We start from the raw sequence: 25,979 nt of genomic DNA on the forward strand, positions 1-25,979 counted from the left end.
GTGCAAGCCATCACATGGGTTTGAAGTGGAGATAGGCCTTAGGCTGTCTCCCACACTGCTGCTGCTTTCTAGGCTGGAGGAAAAAGACAGTTTGTAGGTGAAAGTAAATAAACCAGGGTTTTGTTCCGAAGCTGCAGTTTTTCTTTTAAAAGTATAATTTTAAATTCTTGATTTCCTTGGTCTCCTTTCTACCTAGTTTTATTTCTTCTATCTCAATCCCACCTATTTGGAAGGATTATAGGAGCCTAGGAATTTGAGGCCAGCCTGGACAGCATAGTGCATTTACATACCTGATTTTTTTTTTATTCTTAGAAAAAGAAATTCCTTGCATGTAAGATAATGTCCTTTCTACAGATAGTACTTAAGGAGATGAGGCCAGTTTGTTGAAAGGCACAGTAGAAGCTGATAAACCGCATTTGAATAAAATTTTCTTAATTTTAGGGAACGAAAGTGTTCAGTATTACAAGTAACTTATTTTAAATGCTGGACGTATTAAGTACTATGTCTACCCTCCCTGCCTTCACAGTGCTGAGAATTGAACCCAGGGCATGCTAGGCAAGTGCTCTTATCACTGAGCTATATGCCCAGCCCAGCACTATGCTTTGGAAGAAGTAATTACTGCTGCCAAAATTTTTTCCAAGAAGACCTTATTATCTGTCAGTATTTGGCTGAGGGTGCAATACAAGTAATAATCAAAACCACTAGAAAAGGAAACATCTTGTTGGTGACAGTGTTGTTTTTAGAAGTGAACTTTGCATGCAGAAAAGACAAGCCTGTAACAGATGGTTAGAAAATTTCACCAGTATTTTAGCCGACTTTGCAACATGAGGCATGATAAGTGCTGTATGTTTAAAACTTGGAAGCTGTGTAGCAGGGCAGTTGGATAGTTCCAGAGCTCTTAGGGGCTTTGGAGATATTATAAGGTCTTGGGCCTTTGTTCTGAGATGGGAGCCATCAGAGGATGGCTTGTGTAGAGGAATGCTTCAGTTGACAAAAGCTTATCCTCGTGTTTGAGGTCTAAAAGGGCAGAGGTATGGTATGGTAAAGTAGAAGAGTGAGCTGGCTGGGAATTTAGCTCAGTGGTTCTGCCACCTGCCTCGCAAGCGCAAGGACCCGAGTTCAATCCCTGGTACTAAAAAAAAAAAAGTGGGTTAGGCAGCTGCCCTAGCTGTTCAGGAAGGGAAATGTGAGGTGATCCACTAGAGTGGTGGCAGTGCATTTGGTGACATGTGTAGATTCCAGATGTGTTGAATGTAGGACTGACATGATTTGTTTATGTAGTGGATGTGGGGTTCTCAAAGAAAGGAATCTAGGATGATACCAGGGAGTTTTCATCAGCAACTAGAAATGTGCAATTGCTGTTTACTGATTTGGGAAAACCTGCCTGAAGATTAGGTTTCTTGGTGGGGGTATCTTTTCAGTTTCTTATAATTTTATGTATTTGTTTGTTTGTTTTTTGAGATTGGATCTCGCTGTGCATTTCAGGCTGGGCTGGAACTCGCTATGTAACCCAGGCTGGCCTTGAACTCACAGTGATCTTCTTGCCTCAGCCTCCCGAGTGCTGGGATTACAGTCATGTGCCACCACAACAGGCAAGCTTCTTGTAAATTTAATTAAGATTGGAGCAAAAACCCCCCCCCAAAAAACGACAACTGTTAGATTTGTAATTTACCTTTAGTAGTATTTATAGTTTCTTTAGGAATTTTCTTTTCTTGGTCGATTTTTCCAGAAACTTGTTTCTGTGTACCTGGTAGTGGTTTTAATTATACATATGAATGAATGAATATACAGTATATGTGTATTTATATATTTTTTCCCTTTAGCTCTAATTTGTGTATTTTATATTTGTTACCTTTTTCTTTCTTTTATCTGGATCTTTAACCTTTGTGAGACTGCTATAAATCTCAACTCATTGCTTTTTAGAGGTTTTGCTGTTAGGTTTTTGAAATTCATTCCTTTTTATTTTTTGTTGCTGGGGATCAAACTTGGGACCTTGAATATGCTAGGCAAGTCCCCAGTGGCACCTCAGGGCCAGACTTAGTGGGGTTTTTAAAAAATTGGAATATAATTCACATCTCATGTAATTTATCCTTTTCAAATGTACAGTTATCAACATCAATTTTGGAACCTTTCCATTATTCCAAAAAGAAATTATATCCACTAGTAGTCACTCTCCATTACTCAGAGCTCCAGCTCAGAGAAATCACTAATCTACTTTCTGTCTTATTATAGATTGTCTTTTTAGGATCATTTCGTTTGGTCTTTTGTGTCTGGCTTTTTAACACTTAACCATAATGTTTTTAAGGTGTCCATACTTACTTTTTATGGCTGAGTAATATTTGCCGATAAATGTCTTACGTTTGCTTTTAGGATTTAGTTTGCCAAAATCTTTTCTGATTTTTCTGTCCTTTGGCAGCAATTTTTTTTATAGACGTAGAACCCAGATTCTTAGCCTCCTCCTTGTTCCTAGAATTGCCAGATAAAATACCACAGATAAGAGTAACTGCAAAAGATAAAAGATTCTGTGGTTCTTCATCCCCTGAAGTTTTAGCACCTCCTGTTTTCACTGTTGTAGCAGTGCTGCTGTCTTCTAGCAGATGATTTTTGTATTTTATTCACTTTTCTAATTCTTCTGGAGGAAATGCAGTACTACTGCCAGCTGTAGCCACTGCCTTAGACTCAGATATCTCAAGTATTTTTTCATTACAGTTATTAGCGATGAATTCCTGGTTTAAAAGGGGTGGAGGTGTGGAAGAAAGAGGACTCTTAACAAGTGAATCATTTACTAACCCTCCTCTCCATCATTTATTTGTTGGTCCTGATGAGGCTTAGTGTGACTGTTAGAGTTGTATCTTGGCTGCTGTTAGTTAGGATCCTTGGACAAGATACAAGAGAATAAATGTATAACTTCTCCTATATCATAGGAAATGCAAATACATGTAATCAAGCACTGATTGTGCAAGTAAATTTTTACAACTTATGAGTTCAGACATTTTTGAATTTAGGCATTCATTGGTCTACTGTTGAAAAATGCATTGCAATTGTTTCAGTTAAAGTAGGTAAGATTTGGACAATTTCAGTTACTGAAGTGTTCTGATCTTTGAAAAAATAAATGTTAAATATCTTTATTGTTCCAGAATGGAACTTTTTTTTTTTTGGTACCAGGGATCGAACTCATGACTTTGCGATTGCGAGGCAGACACTGAGCTAAATCCCTGGCCCTTAGAATGGAACTTTTAAATTGAGTGATTGTATTTAACATGCTTTAGACAGAAATGTCTTCAGTTTTATAATGCCCGTAGGTGATGCCCTGGGTGTGGGGGGTCACGGGGTTGAAGAAGATGGAGCCAGTGAGAGAGAGTGGCATGTTGAAATGTTTGGGGAGGGCTGGGACTACCATCAGGCATTTGTATTAGACACAAAATCTGAGGCATCACCAAAAATCTCAGTGATCAAGATAAATGATCGTTTGATGCAATATTTGTTAAAATAAAAAATGAGTGCAAGCAATTCATGATGAACGGGATACCAAAATTTTAAATAAAGACAGGACTGGAGTCACTCATTTTCCCATTTGCCCCATGGCCCAGTGCACAGCAGATTCTTGTTTCTGTCTTGTCTTCTGATTACTGTGGTAATTTGCTCCTGTGTTTCTGCCTTCTTCCTTTTTTTTTTTTTTTTTTTGGTGCCTGGGATCGAACTCAGGACTTTGTGCTTGCAAGGCAGGCAGCAGAACCACTGAGCTAAATCCCCGGCCCTGTTTCTGCCTTCTTAAAGTAAAAACCAATAGTTGATGGTTTTCCCTTTTTATTATGTGAGCTCTTGAGGCTATCTTCCTTCAACTACTCATTCAGGTGCATGCTACCGATTTTGGTATTATCACTATTCTGCTTTAAATATTTTGGCTTTGTTATTTGACCGATGTATTGTTTACAAAGGTATTGTTTCATTCTTCAATATTGGGGGCTTATATTGTTTTTTTCAACACAGTCGCTGTTGTGTTCATTTAATTTGAATAGAAAATACATGGTACAACTGCGCCTGCCTCACAAGCACAAGATCCTGAGTTTGATCGCCAGTACCAAAAAAGAAAAGAAAATACAGCCTACAGAATTTAAACGAGTGTGCATTCACTCATAAATCTCATCCTCTTTTTTTTTCCTCCTCTTGAAATTGATTTTAATGTGAGGAATTAAATTACTGAAAACACATTTTTTCTACAGGTATACTTTCATAGAAACCATGGTAGAAAGGAAAACAAACTTTTGATTATATACTGACAGGGAAAAAGAAAAGAAAAAGAATATCCCATGTTTTTAATATACTTAAATATCAAACTCAGTTATTTTTGTGAAAGAGGCAGAGTTGGTCTTGAGCTGCTTTAGTCTATGTCTGAAGGTTTTACTGACATTATGGTCCAGTTTTAGGAGAAAAATTCACAGGAAAGTCAGATTGTAGATTTTGAGAGGAGACTCTGAGGTGGTGATTTTCTCCAAGATCATGATTATGAAGTTCAGTGAGGTCCTAGATTGCTTCTTCCACAGATCCTAACTGAATGAGTGCCGTTTTGGGATCTTTCTGAAAGAATTTAAAAGCCTTCACTGAACATCCAGCCTCTGTGAAAAGGTTCTTCAGATCATCCATTGTAACAGAAGGGGGAATGTTGGAAAGATGCAGTGTGGCTAATGGTGGAAAAATATTCTGCAACTTTTTAGAGCCAGGCTTTTTAAACCAATGCAAAGGACTATTGCTGAAATCCTTAGTCAGACCTTGGTCGTCTTGTCCCTCTCGAGGAAGCTGAACTGTTTGGTGTTTGGACAGTGTAGCACAGAGCATTTTTCCATAAAGTCTCTGACCACTTACATGGTTCATTGCTAGCTGGGCTTGATTTGCATCTACCATCTGAACCAAGGCATTTTCCTTTTTATTAAACATTATCTTCACTCGATGTACATCACCATATACTCCAAATAGAATAAGTCTACGTGGCATGATAAGATCAGGATTGAGATTGATGACAAGCAGAACAGAGTTTCCTAGTATACCACTCGCCCCAGGAATGGCCATTCTTCCAATTTAGCAGAGGGGGTGAGTGCAGGCAGACTGAGGGCTCTAGGAACAGTTGGAACTGACAGACCTGTAGCTTGAGGAAATCCTATGGCTGGGGCAAATCCAGCAGCCCCTACATATGGTGAAAATATTATACCTGGTACACCAAAAGCAGCAGCCATAGGGGGTTCAAGAGATGGCTGACCATCACTAGAAGAAAGGTCTAAGCAAGTGAAGTCTCTGCTTTTGTCATTATTCTATTTCACATTAAGGCTGGTGAGCTTGGAGACATCAATACGCAGAGTGCAGCGTGCATTATAAATATTCTGGCTATCCACAGCCATTTTGGCATAATGTGCATTCACTGGGTCAGCATACATACTGAAGCAGTGCTTGAAATTGATTATTCTTTGTAAAGGTGACAATCTTCAAGACTGTGCCAAATTTGGAAAATATCTGATGAAGAACTTCCAGAGTAACAGGATAAAAAAGATTTTTAATAGTTATTTGGAGTACAGGTCTCTGCCCAGGTAGGACTGTGGCTTCATTTGAAGGACCTCCATGAAGGGCCAGATTTCCTGGCTGGACACCACTGACAGCCTGCAGTGCAGCTTGGGCTCTAGCTTGATTAGGCAGATTGTCAGTCTCAAGTTCTCTGTGATTGGAATACTGAATATAAACAGGCTGGCTTTGAAGATGAGGAGTAACAGGAGCGTAATAATTTACCATAGTAACTGCAGCTTCCTCAGAAGCCATTTCTAAGAAAGCCTGGCATTTGCCTTTCAACATCATAAGATTAGTTACTTTGCCAAACGGAAGACCTAATGATATGACCTCCTCTTCAGTGACATCACATGGAATTTTTTGAAGATGTAGAACACGGGAAGGCAAACAGGGAGGTCTATCTCCTTTAAATTTCTTGTCATCATTTCCATTAGCATATACACAGTTCATGGTAGAAGGGCCATTAGTGACACCGCAAGAAAGACGCTCATCGAACCCCGCCATCAATAGCCCAGATCGAGGAGTGTACTGTGGGAGAAACTGATGGGCTCTCGCAGGAAGCAGGCGGTGGCAGCAGGGCGGCTCCAGGTACCAACAAGCTCCGGCAGTCACAAGTGGAAGGAGAGTGGGAAACGGGGGCAGGGACAGGCATGCTCCCGCCACCACCGTGCCCCCACCTTCCCAGCCCCAGTCTCACCCTCTTAACCCTATTTTTATTTCATTTTTTCTTGTTTTGGCAGTACATGTATAGAACCTGAGAACCCTCTACCACTGAGCTATATTCCCAGCCCTTTTCAAAATTTTGAGACCAGAGTCTCTCTAAGTTTCAGTTGTTCATACTAGCCTCCAACTAGTGATCTTCCTGCTTTAGCCTCCAAAGTAGCTGGAATTATAGGCATGAGCTACCATGCCTGAATTTGCATGCAGGGAGGTGGGAGTATTGGGAGTGAACCCAGGGCCTCACATTTGCTAGACAAGTGCTCTGCCACTGGGTACATACCCACCCTTTTTTATTTTGATGCAGGATTGCCCAGGCTAGCCTTGAATTTGCAACCTTCTTGTCTCATACTTCTGAGTAGCTGGGGTTGTAGGGGAGCACCACTGCACCAGGCTAAGCAATTTTATTTCTACCCAGTTCTCTTCAGGTAGAATTGCTGCTTTTATTTGTGTAATGACCTATAGGTGTTCTTTGCATATGCAAGAAAGAGGGCAGGCAGATGTACTAGTTTGGTTCACACTAATACACATCACACTTTTCTATCCTTTTAAAAAACTAATCGCTGGGCGTGGTGGCACCTGTAATCCCAGCACTCAGGAGGCTGAGGTAGGAGGATCACGGCTAGTGAGTTCAACGCTAGCCTGGGCTACATAGTTTAGGGCTAGCCTGAACTCCATAATGAGACCCTGTCTCTAAAAACAACAAACAAACAAAAATCTTAAAAATTCTTGTGTTCTAAGACTGGGCAATGGCTTGTTCTTTTCCTACTACATGTTGCTTTCATCATTAATGAGCATTTTCCAATGTCACTAACAAAGTTTTAGAAAACATGGCTTTTTAATGCTTGTGTAGTCACTTATTTCAGTGTCCTAAACTTCATCCATTCCCCCTCCTATTAAACCTGTAGGCTGTTTCCAGTTTCCAGTATTACAAATAAACCTATAAATTATTTAAGCCTCAAACTACCTTAAACCTAAAGGAGATTCATTGGAAGTTTATTAAATCAATCCTTGAGAAGCTCTCTAAGGGCTTTTCTTCTGGTGGGCTGTGAGCTCTTTAGGAGCTATGACTGTGTGCTGGGTTTGATGATCCTAACACCTAGTTCGTTGCATAAGCACAGAGGATATAAACAACAGTGCATTTAGAATGACTGGAACCTTTATTAAGTGTAGGCCAGGCACTCTCGAAGTTCTTTATGTTGACTGTATCATTTAATTCTCTTTATGATGTGAAAGGTAGATGCAGCTTTAATTTTACTTAATGAAAAAAACTAAGTTATAGAGGTTTAGGGTAAAAGTGCCTAAGGTCACACATCTCTGGGTGACTGAGCTTGGGACTCAGGGAATACTTGAACTCAACTGCCTTTCAAATTTAAGTTGGTGGGAAGATGAAATGATTTGAACTTTGGTGACACACGACTTTTACTTTCACGAAGTCTGATTGTATCATGAGACCTTTCTGAGCTTCGGTTCTCTCTTTCTTGGAAATGTGATGTTAGTAATTATCCCAAACTTTATTAGATGATTAAATATTTTAAAACTCACACACAATGTACAATGCTGGACCAGTATTGACTGTTTAGGCAGTGATTGGTTATGGTTTTCCCCCTGCCTCCTCTCTGTCTGTCTGTCTCTCTGTCTCTATGTCTCTCCCTCTCTCTTTTTTTGGAGACAGTGTCTTCCTATGTAGTTCAGGCAGGCCTTGAATTCATGGAAATCTTCCTTCATCAGCCTCCAAGTGCTAGAATTACAGGCATGCACCACCATGCCTGGCCTGCCTCTTCTCTTTAGGGTTGTTTCTAACCCTCAAAGCTTCCCCCACATCTATGAAATTAGACATTGTATCACACTTGTAGGCTTGTTGTAAAATATAAATAAAATGTATTTGTTTCAACATTTTATGAAGTTTTTAAATTTTGATAAAAATAAACAGAAAAAGTACACACTTAAAATTTAGCAATTTTTAAGTGTGCAGTTTAAAGTACCTTGTATTTTTGTGAACATATCTCCAGAATGTTCATCTGAAAATCTGAAGTTCTCTGACCATTAAATTACTACTTTTATTTCCCCTCTCATTCCATCCAGTGCTAACCAGCATTCTACTTCGGTGCCTATGAATTTGTCTTTTTGGTTTTGGTACCAGGGATTGAACTCAGGATCTTGTGCTTGGGAGGCAGGAGGCGGAACCACTGAGCTAAATCCCCTGCCCAGAATTTGTCTTTTTAAGATACCTCATATACATGAATTGTGATTGGCTTATTTCACTTACCAGTATATCCTCAAGGTTCACCTATATATTGTAGCATGTGTTAGAATTTACTTTATAAAGTATGTGTATATTGTGTGTGTATACCACTTTTTATTTTTTTATCACTGCAGTTTAATTACTTCAGCTTTTTGGCTGTTGTGAACCCAGGTGTACAAATCCCTCTCCCAGACCTGTTTTCAGTCCTTCCAGATATATACCCAGAAGTGCGAATAATGGGGCCTATAGTAGTTCGTTTTCATTTTTTGAGGAACCTTCATACTGTTCCATTTTACATTCCCAGCAACAGTGCTCAAAGATTCCAATTTCTTCACATCCTTTTCAACACTTACTATTATTTAAAAAAGTAGTAGCCATCATAATGGATGTGAGTTGATCCTAACATTTTTAAATAATAAAAATTTTAGGTAGAATTGGACAAATGACTCCATAACTTTCTTGGTGAGCTGGAGTAGTATCCATTGATACTAGTAGAAACATAGAGAAGGGAAACAAAACGTAGAGAAACAGAGAAGGGAAAATAACAAAGAAAGCCTACCACTCTGTAGCTGTGTTTGGAAGAAGAGAAACTGTGTTATGTGCCTGGTGCTTGGGATGTGCCTAGGCTTGGACCAGGCTGGATGGTGCTGATGTTTCTTGAAAATAGATTTTGGAGTCAGACTGTAGAAATGGCTTGCCTTTTCAAGCATGAGGGATAATTTCAAATGTTTACGGTTGATTTTTTTTTTTTTTCTTTATGCTTTATAGCAGAGACCACCACAAGGGGTCCTCCCAGCACCAGACACTATCAGACCTTTCTACTAGTGTGTTTGGGACTACAAAGCCTGATTTCCTTGCTAACCTTCTGGTGATTTTCAGTGCTTTTGGTTCCTAACTTGGATGGTATGGTTGCTGTTATTTGCTAAATAAGGTGAACAATCAAATTGTAAATAAATTGGATTCATAGTGTTAAAACATGATGATAAAGTAATTACCTAAGTTGGATGTGTCTGCTTGCATGTTTAATACAATTGAAGTCCTAAACTTACTTTGAGCATTGTTAACATTAAATAGCTACTCTGTTTGCCTTTTTAAATTTGAGTTATGGTTAGTATAAGGAAAAAAAATGTTATTTTTTCCAATGTTAGGGATTGAACCCAGGGCCTTTACACTGAGCTATATCACCAGCTCTTTTTTTTTCATTAAGTTTATTGGTACATTTTAGGTATAAAATACAGTTAGGTTCATTGTTGGGAAGGCTCTTTTTGAGACAGGGTCTTGCTAAGTTATCCAAGATGGGCTTGAACTTTTTATCCTCCTGCCTCAGCCTATCATGCCTGAAACACATTGTTTCATAACATATATGACTAGGTTGATATCTCAGTGAGTTCATGTCATGTCTTATATGGTTATGTCTTTACCACTATATTTGAAAAGCTACTGCACTGTTCTTATAAAATTCAGGAGCTTTTAAAAAATTGATAAAAATTAACTTCTCAACTATTTCTAAATCTACAAATTAGCTCTGTCTCCTATATGGCAAAACAGAAATAAGAATAGTCACTAATTAGAGTTTGTGGAAATACTCTAGTACTGTATAGGTTAATAATGAGTTCAGAATTTTCTTCCATTTTTTTAGATTCATTTTTGGAAGTACTTGAAAATACACATTTTAAAGGTAACTATTATCTTACCCAATGAGCAGAAATAATAAGATTTTCTTGGTAAGAGTTACATTTTCCCATCTTTTATACAGTGTATTTCAGTATTGCTTTGCTGAGTGGTTATATTTATTTTCCTGTGACTTTGATGCATGCCTCAAGTACCAGTTGCATATCTGGCCTGTGTTCTGGTGGCTTCTATCTGAATTGTTCCAGATCAGGATTACTAAACCCAGAGGACTGGCTCATGAGCCTCAAGGTTTGTGAACTAGGGTACTGCAGGGAATGAAAACAGCTCAGATTCTTTTTGTTTCTTTTCTTTGTTCCTCTTTGGTCCTCACTATGGTTCGTTCATCTTTTGCAGGCCAAATGGGGCCTGTTTCCTGATTATTCTCTGGAGGCTGTTGCAAATTCTGGAGGTAGGTGATATTAAGGGTGGTGGTTTCAATGTGATCTGCCTGTTGTCCAAGTATCTAATGTGTATACCAGCTTTGCCACTGACCAGTTAGGTGTGATGTTAGGCATACTACTTAGTTTCTCTTTTTCAGTTTGTTCACATGTCACATGCAGATTGTAACACCATCTACATTATTGGAAGTGTTGAGAAAATAGACATAAAGCACTGCAGCAAAGTTGGAGGAATGCAGTTCTAAAGCCAGATTGCCTAGATTTGATTTTCAGCTTTGCAACCTAAAAACTGTGTGACACTGTGACCTAGTCTCTTTGTGTTTCAGTTTTCATCTAGGGGTAAGAGTATCTGCCTCCTGGGATTGGCTGTTAATAAAAACTAAATGAGTTGAAATACTTGGATCAAGGTTTGGCACATAACAAGCTCAGGCTTATTTTCAGCATTATCATGACGATCTCATTATCATTAGCGCTGCTATTGTGCTCTTTTATAGCCCACACATAGTCAGTACTCTGTGATAGGCATCTTCATTGTTCTTGTTTTACAGATACAAAAGCTGAGGTTCAAGCTGGTGAAACAATTCTTTCTTTGTCTCACAGGTAGACCTGGGGCTCCTTTGCAGTCTTCCATTTATGGTGCCTTCCTCAGCCTCCCTAGAGTTCCTCAAGCTTTAACGAAAGGGAAGTACAGTAATTGTTATGAAACTCTGCAAAGAAAGTGAACAGTACCAGTGCCGTGACTGTGGGAATTTGTTGTATTGTGAGACCTGTTGTCTGTCTGTGTTCAGAAGGTGATTATATCCTTTATTACAACAAATACTTCTTTAATCGTTATGAAGCCATAAGTCATCTAAAATTTTCTTGAAAATCATATTGGAAACAGATGCAGTGACAAAAATAATAATCTTAATGGAAGTAATAAACTTTGTGTAGAATACCTAACATTTGAAAGTTAGTATATAACTTCCTGATTAATGCAAACATGAGAAGAATAAGAGAAGAAAATTTAGAAGCATACATGTATAATATGAAGAACTGTATTTTTTTCTTAACATTCCTCCTGTTGGCTGACATAGAAACATTTATCAGTACTATGCTTTTCCAAGAAATACTACCCTTGTGTTTGGGATTAAGGCAAATGAAACCATAACAACTGTATGAAAAATATGTAAGTCAGTTTTGTATTTTTATGAACTCCTTTGGTGACATAAGTAGTTCATTTCTTTTTTTTTTTTTGGTACCGGAGATCAAACTTGGGACCTTGTGCTTGCGAGGCAGGCGGCAGAACCACTGAGCTAAATCCCCGGCCCTCGTTTCTTTTTTTATTGGACAACCTATGGCCTTTGCACTGAGCTATACCCCCAGCCCTCTTCATTCATTCATTCATTTTGAGATAGAGACTCATGAACTCATGCTTCAGCCTCTCAGAGTACTGGGATTATAGGTGTATGTCAACACATCCGGCTAGCAGTTCATTTCCAAAACCTTCTCATTTAAGGCCAGGTTCCTAAAAGTAAGCCAGACTGGACAAAATGGTATGTAGTATATGAAGGTTTGAAGTTCACCTTTCTGCTTACTGGTCTGATGACAGCATTGTTTATTAGTCTAAACATTTTCATCTAATCTCATGCTGTTTTCATTTTTGCTCTACTAAAATTTGCAATGATAATTTTAATAGAAGTATCAGTACTACAATTGTGTGATTTATTTTTTATGTTGGATGAGCAGAGGAAGTGCATGATTTTCTTAGATTTTTACATTGATTTTTTTTTTCTCCAGTCTCATATTCTTGAAAATGGAAGGGTTTTATAATGTTTAATGAACTTATTCATTTATTATCTGTCCATTGTATGTCCTGTACTGGCTCCTGGAAGTAAAGTGGTATCCAGAATAGAGGCAGTTCATACTGTTAGTGACACCCAGAATATCTGCCTACCTTCTGTATGGCCATGGGCTGGGAACTGAAGCAGAAATCTTTTTTTGCCATCTTTTTACTGTGTGAAAGTAACAGGAGGGGGTGGAATGTGGCCACACACCTTATCATTTTGGTAACATCCTAAGGATAATGTATGTACATAGCAGACAAAATTTATTCCTGCCACAAGCTCGAAAAGTAGCTGGGGCAGCCAGAACAGAAACATAATGTACTGTATTAAATAAATCATGTGAGGAAAAAATGAAGTGGAGGAGCCATGCAGTTTTAGAGAGTAATCAGAATAGACTCCACTGAGTAGGTACATTTGAACAAAAGCTTTGTAGGGGAAAATAGTACAAGCCAGGATAACTGGGAGCAAGAGTGTCCCCTATGGAAGGACAGGCGATGCAGAGGTGCTGAGGTGGGCATAGGGGCAGGGAGGCCGGTGTAGTGGAGGAAATCAGGAGATTTGAGGAGATAAGGCTGATAAGGGCTGTAGGGAGAAGGGAGCCTTGAAGGGCTTTGTAGACTGTGCTAAGTATGTCAGTACCTATTCTGGGAATATTGGGGAACTGTTCATGTATTTTGAGCAGAGGATTAAAATGGTATGGCTGCTGTTACGAAAGGGTCAGTGCAGGTGCTGCTCGGTTGAGGATAAAAGTAGAGAGAGCAGGTCAGAGGCCTATAGTTATAATCCAGCAACAGCCTAGGCCAGGATAAGGGCAGTAGATAGAGTGTGAAATACGTGATATTAGCTAGCTATATTCTGAAAGTCAGGATAATGGCTTTTGTTGATGGGCTGTATTAAAATAAAGAGTCCCAAGAAAAGTCGAGGAAGACTGAAGACTAAGGTTTTGAACTATAAGGATACTAAGGAGGGCCAGGGATGAAGCTCAGTAGCACAGTGCCTGCCTGGCAAGCACAAGGTCCTGAGTTCAATCCTCAGTACCAAAAACAAAACAAAACCAAAAAATACACAAAAAACTATAAGGATACTAAAAGAGTTTGTTTTAAACACCACAGCACCTTTTTTCAATGAATTGTAGTTTTTGTATCACTGTACTGTATAGAATTTCATAATGAGAACATAGAAGACTTTAAAACTTTTTAACTTATGTTGCCTTTAACTGTAGTTTATTTTTGTTATTTTCAAAATGTTACTGGATTAGGAATTTAAAAGCATAATTTGGCTTGGGATTTAGCTCAGTGGTTCCGCTGCCTGCCTCGCAAGCGGAAGGTCTGAGTTAGATCCCCAGTACCAAAAAAAAATTATCTACCCCCAAAGCATAATTTGTTTTTATTATTTAGTTTAGAAAAAATAAGAGGAATAATATCACCATGTTAGCATTTAGGCAAGTTACTTGACCTCTTTGAACCTCATTTGCCTCTTCTGTAGAGACAAAGAAACAGCTACTTTTTTTTGGTATTAGGGATTGAACCCAGGGCCTTGTACATGCTAGTGTCAAGTACTCTACCACTGAGTTATACCCCCAGGCCTTTTATTTTATTTTGGGACACGTTCTCACCAAGTCTTTAGACTGGCCTTGAACTTTTTCTTTTTTTTTTGGTACCAGGGATTGAACTTGGGACCTTGTGCTTGCAAGCCAGGCGGTGGCACCACTGAGCTAAATCCCCGGCCCTGGCCTTGAACTTTCAGTGCACCTGTCTCAGCCTCCTGAATAGCTGAGATAATCAAGTGTGTGTCACCATGTCTGGCTCAGCTACTTCTTAGGTTGGTAGGTATAGGTTATTCCTTGTTATTGTTGGCAGTATCAGCTTTGTCCTGTTCTGTTAGGCCCTTTCTTCTCAGCAGCCTGGATTGGTTCCTAATATTTCCATGGCTGCTGCGTCAGTCCAGGTGAGCCCTGTCAGTCACCCTCCTCTCTGGCCTGTAGGAATTAATATCTTTTCATATCTTAACTTTTTACACCTTTAGGATCTTCTATATTAGGAAGTGAAGATATTTGAATATTGAAATAAATGTTAAGATAGTAGGAAGGATGGCAGAGAAAGCCCCCCTCCACTGATTAAGGTCACAAACTGGGTCCATCCCTCTTCCTCTTTCTCCATATTCCCTTTTCTCTGGTTTGCCTGTGTTCCTTCAATCACTGCCAGTGCCTTAGCTCTGTGCCTCTTCTCCCCTCCACTTATTTTTCTATATGCACTTAGAAGGTGTGACAGATGCATTCAGGGTTTATTGTGTAGAATATAGTAGATGATTGGTAAAAATGTCTTGAATTTTTTAGCTTTTGAGAGTTGTACATTGCAGGGTAAACTCACAGTTTGCTTGAATTACTTGTGCAGCTGTTCTTATGGGGTGAAACAGTTGGTCCTTACTTGGTGTGCTTGCTTCTTTCCATGATGACAGCAGACTTCTAGGGTCCTACCTCTGCTCAGTAATGCTAGAAGCTAGGGATGTTTTCCTAGGTTCTAACTGCTCTGTTTGCTTGTTTCTTCTGATTTTTTTTTTTTCTAGACTGCTTGCTTATGTTTTTCAGGTGCCCCCTTTCTTCCTAGTGTCTCCTGGGGTCAGAGTTCATACTGGAGATAATGTATTTTCTTTGGGGCCTAGGAGAGGTCATTGGAGCTCTGGCTGCTATCAGGATCCTGAAAGTACAGCCTGGAGACAAGCCACCATGCAGAGTAGCACAAAACTGAGACATACTGTTCTAGGCATCCCTGGGAACAAACGTTCCCCTTGTTCTCTTCAGCCTTTGTTCAGCTCTGGTTTTCAGAAGTTACTGAATTCATAAATAAAGCTTTGGCTGTTTGCACAGTTAAGTATTTGAGTTTAATTTAGTTTATGGAATTGTATAACTAACAAAATTACCCGTATTTTAGGAAAGTTAGAACTATATTGAACATCCGTGTGTATTATATGTGCTCAAAGAACAAGGCACCAGGAACTTAGTTCTTATCCTCCTGCTAAACTAGGGTGTTTTTTGTTTTTTTTTTTGTACCGGTGATCGAACTCAGGTCCTTCTGCTTGCGAGGCAGGCAACGAAACCACTGAGCTAGATCCCCGGCCCAAGTAGGGTGTTTTTAAATAGCTTAATTTTTGTCATGATCTAGACTGCAGTTAGTTTGAATGAAAAAATAAGTAGCTTTGCATGAAAAAAAATTACTGATGCACATTGTAAGGGCATTTTTCTGTTCTATTTTGTCAGTATGAGTTTATTATTCACTTATCTTTTGAAGCTAAAAAAACCATACATCTTGTATCATTCACTGTTCCCTCAGGGCAAATCAGTGAATAAATGAATGAATGAATGAATAAGTCAGTAAATAAGTAAGTAGCAGTAGTACTAGGGATTGAATCCAGGGGTGCTTTACCACTGAGCTACAGGCCCAATCTTTTTTGAGATATGGTCTCATTAAATTGCCCAGGCTGATCTTGAACTTGTGACCTTCCTGCCTCAGTCTCCTGAGTAGCTAGATTATAGTTAAATGGATTTTTAAAGAACTTGGTTACTGCATATTCTTTTTATGTTTTCTGGATAGCTTTATAAATGTATAGACTTACTATGAAAGTGTCAATTAGGAAAATATTTTACCTCAGATACTTGGCTTCCTGTAGACTTTTCTTTTTACAGGTTTATTTTTAATGTTAATAAAGATTTTAGTTTTTCAAAATCTGTCTTATTTCATCAAGGTAATTTTATTTTAACTCTTAAGGTCAGAATTAGATTGGTAGAGTGCCAAAGACATGGCTTTGAAAACAGAAATGGTTTAGGAGCCATCTACACATGTGATCTGGGTCAGACTTGATTTGCAACTTACTCAATTTTAGAGTCAACTGTCAGTTTTGTAAATAGTAGTCTGCTGGATGAATTGAACAGAAGGGTGAGATTAGCATATTCATAAGGTATTGGCTACTGGCCTCTTTTTCCTCCTCCCTCCCTCCCCTCCCTGTCTCTCCTTCCCTCAATGAATCTAGGAACACAGACCCATAGGGTCACAGTACTAGCTGGTTTCATTCCATTTAGTACCTTAATCTGGCCAGGATGGTCTGTGTTTCAGATTGTGGAAGCATGAGAAGATTCGGTCACTGAGAGGCATCAAGCAGCTGGAAAATATTACAGAAGGAACACCTCTCAAATTTTGCTTCAAGCTCTGAAAACAGGAGCACACAGGGGAAGCTTAGTCTTACTTTGAATGGAAGCAAATACTATCGGAGCAATGAACTGGGACTTTGTGTGCGGACTCCTGGCTTGATCTTGATAGGATTGGGTGTATGTTGTTGGAACTGGCAGGCCAAGAGTCCCTGAAACCAGCAGGTGCTGTCTATATGGAGAAAAGCGGCTGTAGTCCATTTCCAATGTGTTGGGCTAAAGGTATAAATAACTTAAAAATCTGTTTGATTTATATTTGATTTAAACGCATGTTTTTGCACAAAAAAGGCAGATAAGAGTTTTTCAGAATTTCAAAATAGATTTACAATATGAGGAAAAATGGAGACTTCTGCAGTATGGATTTATAATTGCTGCATAAACCAATTAGATAGCTTTTTAAATAGTAAATACAAATATTTCAATGGAAATGCATTTTGAGTTAACCCTCTTTCAATACTCTGTTCTTTACTTCTTAAAAGTTTTGTAATTTACTTTTTCTTTTACTTGAGACATCTCTATCCTGTGATGTGATAGTTTATAAAGAGTAAAATGACTAATTTTAACTTCATATGAAGAAGATTAACATGGACTTTATTTAAAAAATTGATTTCTTTTACTCACTATAAAGATTACATATTTAACTTGAAGCTTCCATATTATTTTAAAGTGAACATGTATCACCAAGGGTCAGGAATACTGTGAATAAATAACTTTTCAGTTTAATGTTATTAGGGTTAATTCTTCCTTAAGAAACAGATTTAAAACAGCATTTTCATTGTAATGTTCAAGATAGTACTATATTTGGAAAACATACTTAGTAGTTAAAAACACTGTATAATTAGTGCATGATCCAAGCCAAATTTAGCTTAAAGTAGGCTTGCTTAAAGTAGTAATGAATATTTAAGCAGATTAACCCCTTAATGAATTTGATAAAATATTTGTTTTTCTTTTTCTTTTTTTGGTACTGGGGATCGAACTCGGGTCCTTGCGCTTTCGAGGCAGGCGGTGGAACCACTGAGCTAAATCCCTGGCCCTGATAAAATATTTGTTGTTTAAAATATATTTAAATATCATGTTAATGCACTTAGGAACCATTGTAAAGGCAGGAGCCTGGACTGGAAAGAAAGCTGTATTTTAAAAAAGTAGACGTGCAGGCTTATCAAACTTAATTTTTAGGTTAAATATTTTAGTGCCATTGGGATATTGATGTATTTGTAGCAAACTGCAGTTTCAATATTAAATTTGTTTTTACTGGTCATGTTGTTTTTGTCATTTGTTAATTGTTTAGGCTTTCACACTTAAAGCATGTGGTATATTATAACTCTTTTAGTATGATAGTATCTGAACAAGGCACCTGTCAGTTTATTACAAAATTAGATATTCAGAGTAAAGATTTTTGCTAAGTTATATTGAAACTCATAAATTTTAAAGGGTACTGGGTATGGGAACTTTTTTAAATTGTAGTTTCTCGGTGTCAAGCCCATATATTATAATGAACATAACCAGTAATGAATACTTGGAGTCAGAGAGCTCTATACTCTTATTTAAAACTTCCGTTCTTTTCTTAGACATGCTAAGGGTTTGTTTGCATAATATAACCTTCATTGTATTATAGTATTTATCATGGACAGTAAAGCTCTGATTTCTCTGAAAAAGCCTAGGCTAGATCCAATATTGAGGAACCCAGTAGCAATGGTGTATTAATTAGCTTCTGAATTTCTTTTTACTCAAGGTAACTTTATAAATGTCAGCATTGTTAGAAAAGAAATATTAATGTTTTGGTTCACCACAAATCAGTTGGGCAGAGGGACGTATTTTTCAAGTATGTTTTCAGATGTCAGAGAAAATGAGTACATTTGTTTTAAATTGAAGTAAGCATTTTGAAGGAAGGTAATGCTGGTGAGAGAGATCAGAGCTCTTATACACAGAAGATGAGAAAAGGTGGAGGAGATGTGTTAAGGGTCAAAATCAGTTTCATCTGTAAGACTGGCTCAGGCTACCTCCTTGTCTGAATGATCTAGCTGTGGAATGATTCAAGCAGAGCAGTTTGGAATCTTCCCCATTCTCAGAACTGAGCACATGCCTCCACAGTGATAGCCCAGCATGGCTATCTTAAACTTCCTGCCTGCCGGCCTGCTCATTTTACTCTCTTGCACCAGGACAGGAAGGCAAGAGACCTGTTTTTTTACTGGTTAATTTTTTTCTTTGTGTTAAGGACAAAGATGTTAGTGTAGGAATTGGCCGAATCTGTTACTTTAAGGATAAAAGTTATAGCTTGTAGATACAAAGTAAAAAAGCTCACATCCAAAGAATATAGAAATCTCAATCTGCAGTTGAATGTTCTAAACCACACATTTGATTGTATCAATCATATTAACCTCAAAAAACATGGCAATGTCCCATTTTATTATGAAGACATGAAATTCTTAGTAGGACAGGCTAAAAGTAGAACAGACCTATTTTTAAAATACTTTGAAATGAAATGTTTAAGGTATCCTTAAGACATTCTGCGGTCTTTTCTATAATAAAGTTTATTGTACTAGTCAATGTGGTATCTCATTAAAAAACATTACATTTTAAAGTATAAAGATTTTGTCATGTTTTTATATCACGATTTGTAGGTATAAAGACAATTTTAATTCAGTATCAAATGTTTCCAGTGCTGTGTTAGGTTACAAGACTGTTTATAGAGTGCAGAAAGGCCTGCTCGTGGAGTTGATTGTATCAGTATATATATTGTTTGTTTCATATTTTTGAAAGGCTGGGAAGCATTAAAGAGGTGTCAGATTTGGTTGTTAGGAGTATTTTGTTGATTTCTTCTATTTCAGTAATAGAGATTGAATGTACTATTAATAGTTTGTATAATTCTGGCTTCTGTGGTTACTCATACTCATTCTATATTAGAAGTTTAAACTCCATCTATCAGCCCACCTACCCATCCATGCAAATAGCTCTGCGTATGGCCCATCTTTTCTTCTTAGACTCTAATGGCCAACTATTTCTTTGTACCTGTGTTTGTATTATTCATAGGCATCTCAGACCTTGCAGAGACGAGTCTCTCAATTGCTGCCCCCAAGTCTTCCCTGTTTTAAACACATTGGCCTTCCATCTACTCAGTTCATGCTACAGATTCAGGATGCCTCTTTGACCTTTCCTTCCATGTATTATTTTATCCTGATGATATTACATACAGTATGTCTTGAGCCATTAATTTGTCTTCTTTATTATGTTTACTCCTATCAGTGTTACTGTCTTTTCCTTCCAGACTAGCCAGTAGCCTCCTGTCTGGTCTTACTATTGCCACATGATGTTTATCCTTCACATATCTGTTAGAGTGATTTTGTAAAAATACCAACCTGATGTTTGTTTTTCTGTTTAAAACTCCTTAGTGGCTTCTCTTTCAGCTTAGATAAAAACACCACTTCTTTATTATGGCCTGCAAGACCTGACCTGATCAGTTTTTGCCCTCCTCTAGCTTTGTGCAGTTATCCTCTTGCTCATTAATGCTGCCAGTGCTGTTATTTTGGCTTTTCAGTGCCTTGAGCACCCAGAACTCTTCATCTCAGGCATTTGCATTTGCCATTTCCTCTTCCAGGAACTGTTCTTTTCTCTGAATTGTCAACTGGTCCAATCTTATTTTTTAGAAGGTATAGTTTAAACATCCATAACTCTCAGTCTAACCAGTTACTCTCTAATGTTCCAACTTAGAGCCTTTCTTTCTGGTCTTGCTCAGCATTTACTGTGATTTGTCATTGTATATTTTACTTATTTGATTTCTATTTTTCTTATGAGACTATAAATTTAACACAGTTGGGGATAATGTCAGGTATTTTCTATTTGGCAAATAGTTGGTAGAAATGGGTATTACTTTAATGAATGAATAAATTCTATATAGAATTAGCTTTGATTATCTTTAACGACTTTCAGAGCCAAATCCCTGTGATTAGTATATATTGTTTTGTAGGCAAATTTAGTTTTAGAATCATTGTACTGTCAGATAAAAACTTGCATATCAAATTCTAATTTGTGTTTGTGTTTTGTTTTTCCTCTTAGAGTAAAAGTGCATACCCAGGGTTTGGCATAGGGTTGTACCCATAGTGGGTGATTAATAATTGCATGAACATTTATAATGCTGCTTTGGTCTTTAGCTATTATCACTTCATATAGAATTAGTTGAATATTTCACTCATTATTTTTCATAGGTTTTTTTTTTCCTGTGCTTTAAATGATGGCATTTTAAAAGAGCTGTACTTTTTCTTATAACAACAGCTAACCCATTCTGCAGATACTAGGTTCTGAGCATTACACATCAAACACATTGCTCCATTTAGTTCTCACAAAAGACTGACATAGGAGTTAACCAGTATTACAGATGAGATGATTAAGGGCCTGACAGATTAGTACCTTGGAAGTTGATCATTCACAAAAGGCAGAGACAGCTTCTGCACATTGGGAATCTGATTCCATTACCATCCCACCCCTTTACCTCCTGATTTAATTTAGGCCACCAGCCTGTTATAAATTTTTTTTTTTGGTGCCAGAGATTGAACTCAGGACCTTGTACTTGGCTCAGGCAGGTGCGGCACCACTGAGCTACATCCCCGGCCCTTATAAATTTTATTTTGAGACAAAGTCTTAGTTGTCCAGCCTGGCCATGAACTTCCCATCCTCCTGCCTCAGCCTCCCGAGTTGTTGGGATTATAGGTATGTGTCACCCTTCCTGGTTTTTGTTTGTTTGTTTGTTTTAGTGCCTTTATTTTTATTTATTTATTTATTTTGGTACCAGGGATCGAACTTGGGTCCTTGCGCTTTCGAGGCAGGCGCCGGAACCACTGAGCTAAATCCCTGGCCTTAGTGCCTGTATTCTTAATTGTTGTGCTACAAATACACAAATGGAAACAATAAGATCATAATGGAATTGTCTGTTTTGTGTTATTTTTGCATGTTGACATGAGAATCATGCCTTCTGCTACCAGATATTTTTCTTAGGGCACTAGCCATTCATTTATTTAGTTAGCTGATATTTAATGAACATTTATTATGTGCTGAGCCAACTGTCAGAACATGGCAGATGCTAACAAGTAAAAAACAAAGCTTCCTACTTCTTCATGGAGTTAATCTTGCAGTTTGGGTCACATAGTGAATGGTAAAAATAAGTGTCTACTGTGGTAGAAAGGGATAAATATTACAGTGCGTGCAGTCAGGTGACAGTCTTATATGGAATGCCTAGGTAAGCTGCATTCTAAAGGTGCAGTTCATCCAGTGCAAGATTTGAAGGAAATGAGGGCGTTAGCCCAGTGCATGTCTGGAGAAAGAAAGTTCCACATGGAGTGTGTGTGGTAAAGACTTGGTGTGTATGGAATAGTGGCTGACAGAACAGAGTGAATAGTAGTTATAGCTCTCTTCCTGACTTTACTTGCATATGGGGTGGCTGAGACACAGGCATGGGATCAAAGCTGTGCTAGAAATAAGCCACTGTTACACATCACTTTTAAATCATTTTCTTTAAAAAATAGCCCAATGAGAGGAGTGATTAGTCTTTGATTTCCCCCATATTCTGGTTGTCTCAGCAGATATCTTCTCCTGGTCTCTTGACAGAAATACTGTGATGAGCTTTTTTTTCCTCATTTCTGTTTTGAATATTAGTAACATCAATGCCCTCACTCACCAGAGTAATGTAGTGAGCATTAGCATTTCATTTCCTGTTCTTTCCCTTGTCCTCATTATTAGTACTCGTGGAGGAGGTTGTTACTTTTCCCTAACACTTTCTTTTGGATGTGGTTTTTGCTCAGATACTACCTTCTGGGTGAGGTAACCACATGCCTACTTTATCTTATTGTCCCAGTGTTCCCTCTGTTAGCACCCCCAACCATAACCCAAAGCGTCAGGGCAATAAATTATTTGGAAGTCCTAATTTGTGTTTCTTCTTTCAGTACCTTATTTAAAATAAAACCATCTTTCTGCCATCACTGTACTCCCCATCACTCTGCTGTGCTTTCTTTCCCTTTTGTGTTTGTCACCATTCTTATGTGCTCTATAGTATACTTATTTGCATTATTTGGAAAAGCACCCCTATGAGGCAAGGAACCTGTTTGTCGTCATTTCTTCGTTCATAGGACCCAACACATGGTAGACTCATTAGTTAAATTATCCTGTCTGCTTGAGGTAACAGATTTTTACTTCTCTAGAATCAAATCAGAGGGTTATGAAGATGTTTCTGGAAATATTTTAGCAACTGAGATTTTCTGAGTGCTATAAATGGTCAGTGACACTGATTTTTGAAAAATGCATCTTCAACTATTGGATTTCAAATTCATTTGTAGTTTAAATTACAAGGGGTTTATTACAAATTCATTAGTTGTCTATATTTTTCTTACTCTACTAGTTTTCTGTTAGAGATAAATCTAGCTTTTACAATTACCACTGAATATTTTTTTTTGCATTTAATATTTGTGTAGATTTTTATAATGTAGTTCATGTAATTTTAGATCTGGGTTTAGGTGTATTATCTTCAAGGTATATGCACTTGTAACTTTGTTTTATATTACAACCTTTCTCCCTGAAAAGTTGTATAAAATAAGTTACATTTTAAATGTTTTATAGGAGTTTTATGTTTTAGAAATCAATGCTAGTAAATATTTTCTTTGAGTAAGAGATAATCACATCTTTTGTTCATTTTGTGTTTAGCATAGCTCTGGTTCATCTTTGTTCTTATCCTCATGGTTTTGGTGAATTTTTTGCCTCCTGTTCATAGTAGTAAGTTGAATTTGTAGGCTTATAGGAAGGCAGTCTCAGAGGTTACAGCAGTTTCTAGAGTTGAATAAATTTTTTTTTTTTTTTTTTTTTGGTACCGGGGATTGAACTTGGGACCTTGTGCTTTTGAGGCAGGCGCCGGAACCACTGAGCATTATCCCCGGCCCAGAGTTGAATTAATTTTTAAAAATATTAGTGCTATATTAAATAAGGATTAATTTGGGAGAGTTGAGACTATTCATGAAAAAGGTGTATCTGTACAGTTATTTGAGTCTAATTTCTCAGCAGTGTGTAGTAGATGTTAGTGTAGAGGTCTTAATGATTTTTGATAAATGATACTTAGAGTCTCAATTTTTCAATTCTTGGCCTAGTATATAGAAGTAAATTATTGTATTAGTTTATCTTGTGGCCTTACTATAAATTCACTTACTGGTTCTGGTGGTTTGAGTAAGTTGAAAATTGAAAATCTATAATCACATTTGAGGAAATTTTGTTTTCCTTTCTAGTATATCTCTTACTTATATTTTTGCCTTGACTAGAATCTCCATTACAGAGTTGGGAAGTGGTAAAAAGAAAAGTCCTTTTCTTATTTTGATCTCAGGGAGAAAGTGTTCAATATTATGGAACATAATGCTACCTCTAATTTTGTCGAGATTCTTAATCATATTGAAAAAGTCTCCTTTAATTCTTAGTTTTGTGTTTTTTCCTTTTTTTTTGGTCAAATGCTTTTTCTGCATATATTGAATTGATGATATGAGCTTTTCCAGTTTTATTTTTTATAATATGTTACATTGTTTTGCATGTTAAACTAATCCTGCATTCCTAGGATAAATTTATTAGTATTTTTTGGGGGGTGCTATTGGGATCGAACTCGGGACCTCGTACTTGCGAGGCACGTGGCCGCACCACTGAGCTAAATCCCCAGCCATGAGTTCAGGCATGTAGGCATGTAATGAAAACCAGTGGAGTCATTACTTTTACTTTCTGCTCATCTCCCTTTCCCAGACAAACACTAGCTGCTCTCTTGTGTTCCTTGTTCCAATGAAATCGTGTCACTTTCTCACTGAGTTGCCCAGAGCAGATGGATGGTTCCGCAGTTTGTGGGTGGCTGTCTGATGCCTGTGCTGCCAACCTGGGGGCTGCACTAGGAGGAGGTGTCTAGTGTGGGTGGAAATAACTGTAGAGGTAACAAAGTAGCTAAACTTGGTCAAGCTACTTAACCTGTCAGTGGTTCAGTGTCCTCAGTTTGTAAATGAGGTTACTCATAGGACCTGCTGCATGGGGTTGGTGTGTGGATAATATGAATCAAATGGATTAATAGAGTGATCTTGCCACAGTGCCTGGTATACAAGTGTTTCCTTCTGAATCACTGGCCTCGTTTTCATTTTGTTAAATAACACTATGGATTTCACAGCACCTATACATGTTTTTATAGTTAATCCTTGTGATGGTCTTGGATGATCAGTGATACTACTACATTATTGCAGGTTTGTAAAAAGGGTAAAGTGAAATGACTTGTTGAAAGTGAGAACTGTGAGTTTTTGTGTTTTAATCTAGTCTTTCAGACTCAGATTTTAGCATCAAAATACCACTGTTACTCTTAAGTTTTTAAACCTAAGCAGTGTTAGTTTTAAGACACTAACATGTTAGGACTGTGATCAATGGTTATTAAATATTTAGAAGCTACTATGAATGACTAGATAAGACTAATTTTTCATATACCCAGTGCCCAATTTGGATTGTTGTGAAATGTTTCCTTTGTGTAACTTTGGGCAAGTTCTAGTTGCCTTCCTGCCCTCTTAGGTCACTAGACTGTTTTGGGTTGCCTTTTCTGCCCTGTATTCAAAACTTGTCCCTACCAGAAAGCCTGAGTATGGTTGGTCTTACTTAGTTTCCATGCTTCGGGGGGTCACAATCACTTTCTGCCTGTTGGGCAGTGAAGGAAAATAGTTGCCTTTCCCTCCATGCTTTGTGCAGGTTTTTAGTTGTTTGTGCTGTGGGGTTAGTCAGACCCTGTGTCCCCTACTCCTTTAGAAACAAACCCAGGGGTGTTCTATCACTGAGTTGCATCCCCAGACCTTTTACTTTTATTTTTATTTATTTATTTATTGTTTTGGAACCGGGGATCAAACCTCGGGTCTTTGCACTTACATAGCAGGCGGCGAAACCACTGAGCTAAATCCCCGGCCCCTTACTTTTATTTTTTTAAGACATTGTCTCAGTAAGTTACCCAGGCTGGCTGTGAACTTATAATCCTTTTCCCTCAGCATCCGAAGTTGCTCGAACATCTCCAGTCATTGTAGTGGATGAAGGTCAAGTATGAAAGAATAAGAGGCTGCAGGAAAAAGGAACTCTTCTAAATCGTTAGTGGGAATGTAAACTAGTACAACCATTATGGAAATCAGTATGGAGATTTCTCAGAAAATTAAAACTAGAAATTCCATTTGAACCAGCTTTTCCTCTAGGTATCTGCCCAAATGAGTTAAAGACATCATATTATAGTGATACATGCATACCCATGTTTATAGCAGCACAATTCGTAATAGCTAAATCTTGGAAGCAGTCTGTATATCCATCAGCAGATGAATGGATAAAGAAAATGTGGTATGTATTTA

General features: G+C 37.9%; 1 protein-coding gene and 1 pseudogene across 31 annotated transcripts in view; one reads left to right on the forward strand and one right to left on the reverse strand.

Annotated features, from left to right (window-relative positions):
* Positions 1-25,979, forward strand: part of Ptk2 (protein tyrosine kinase 2) — a 347,380-nt gene that overhangs the window by 81,188 nt on the left and 240,213 nt on the right. For 8 of the 31 annotated variants that reach the window (XM_087187061.1, XM_087187045.1, XM_013069548.3 and 5 more), the window contains 3 exons: positions 10,541-10,595; positions 11,185-11,375; positions 16,520-16,833. The exons of 7 other annotated variants lie outside the window; for them this stretch is intronic. In XM_087187061.1, the coding sequence (XP_087043187.1) occupies positions 16,734-16,833 (100 nt within the window). In that variant the 5' untranslated portion in view covers positions 10,541-10,595; positions 11,185-11,375; positions 16,520-16,733. Of the gene's footprint in view, positions 1-1,461; positions 1,593-10,540; positions 10,596-11,184; positions 11,376-11,660; positions 11,753-14,073; positions 14,236-16,519; positions 16,834-25,979 lie in introns of those variants that run through there. 16 more of the 31 variants (XM_087187130.1, XM_087187131.1, XM_087187134.1 and 13 more) reach the window with 10 other exon arrangements.
* LOC101716675 (polypyrimidine tract-binding protein 3 pseudogene) lies at positions 4,474-6,057 on the reverse strand (annotated as a pseudogene).

This window comes from Heterocephalus glaber, unplaced genomic scaffold (assembly GCF_053883595.1).
Source record: "Heterocephalus glaber isolate CG9 unplaced genomic scaffold, H.glaber_assembly_v1.0 deba00000281, whole genome shotgun sequence".
Lineage (NCBI taxonomy): Eukaryota > Metazoa > Chordata > Mammalia > Rodentia > Bathyergidae > Heterocephalus > Heterocephalus glaber.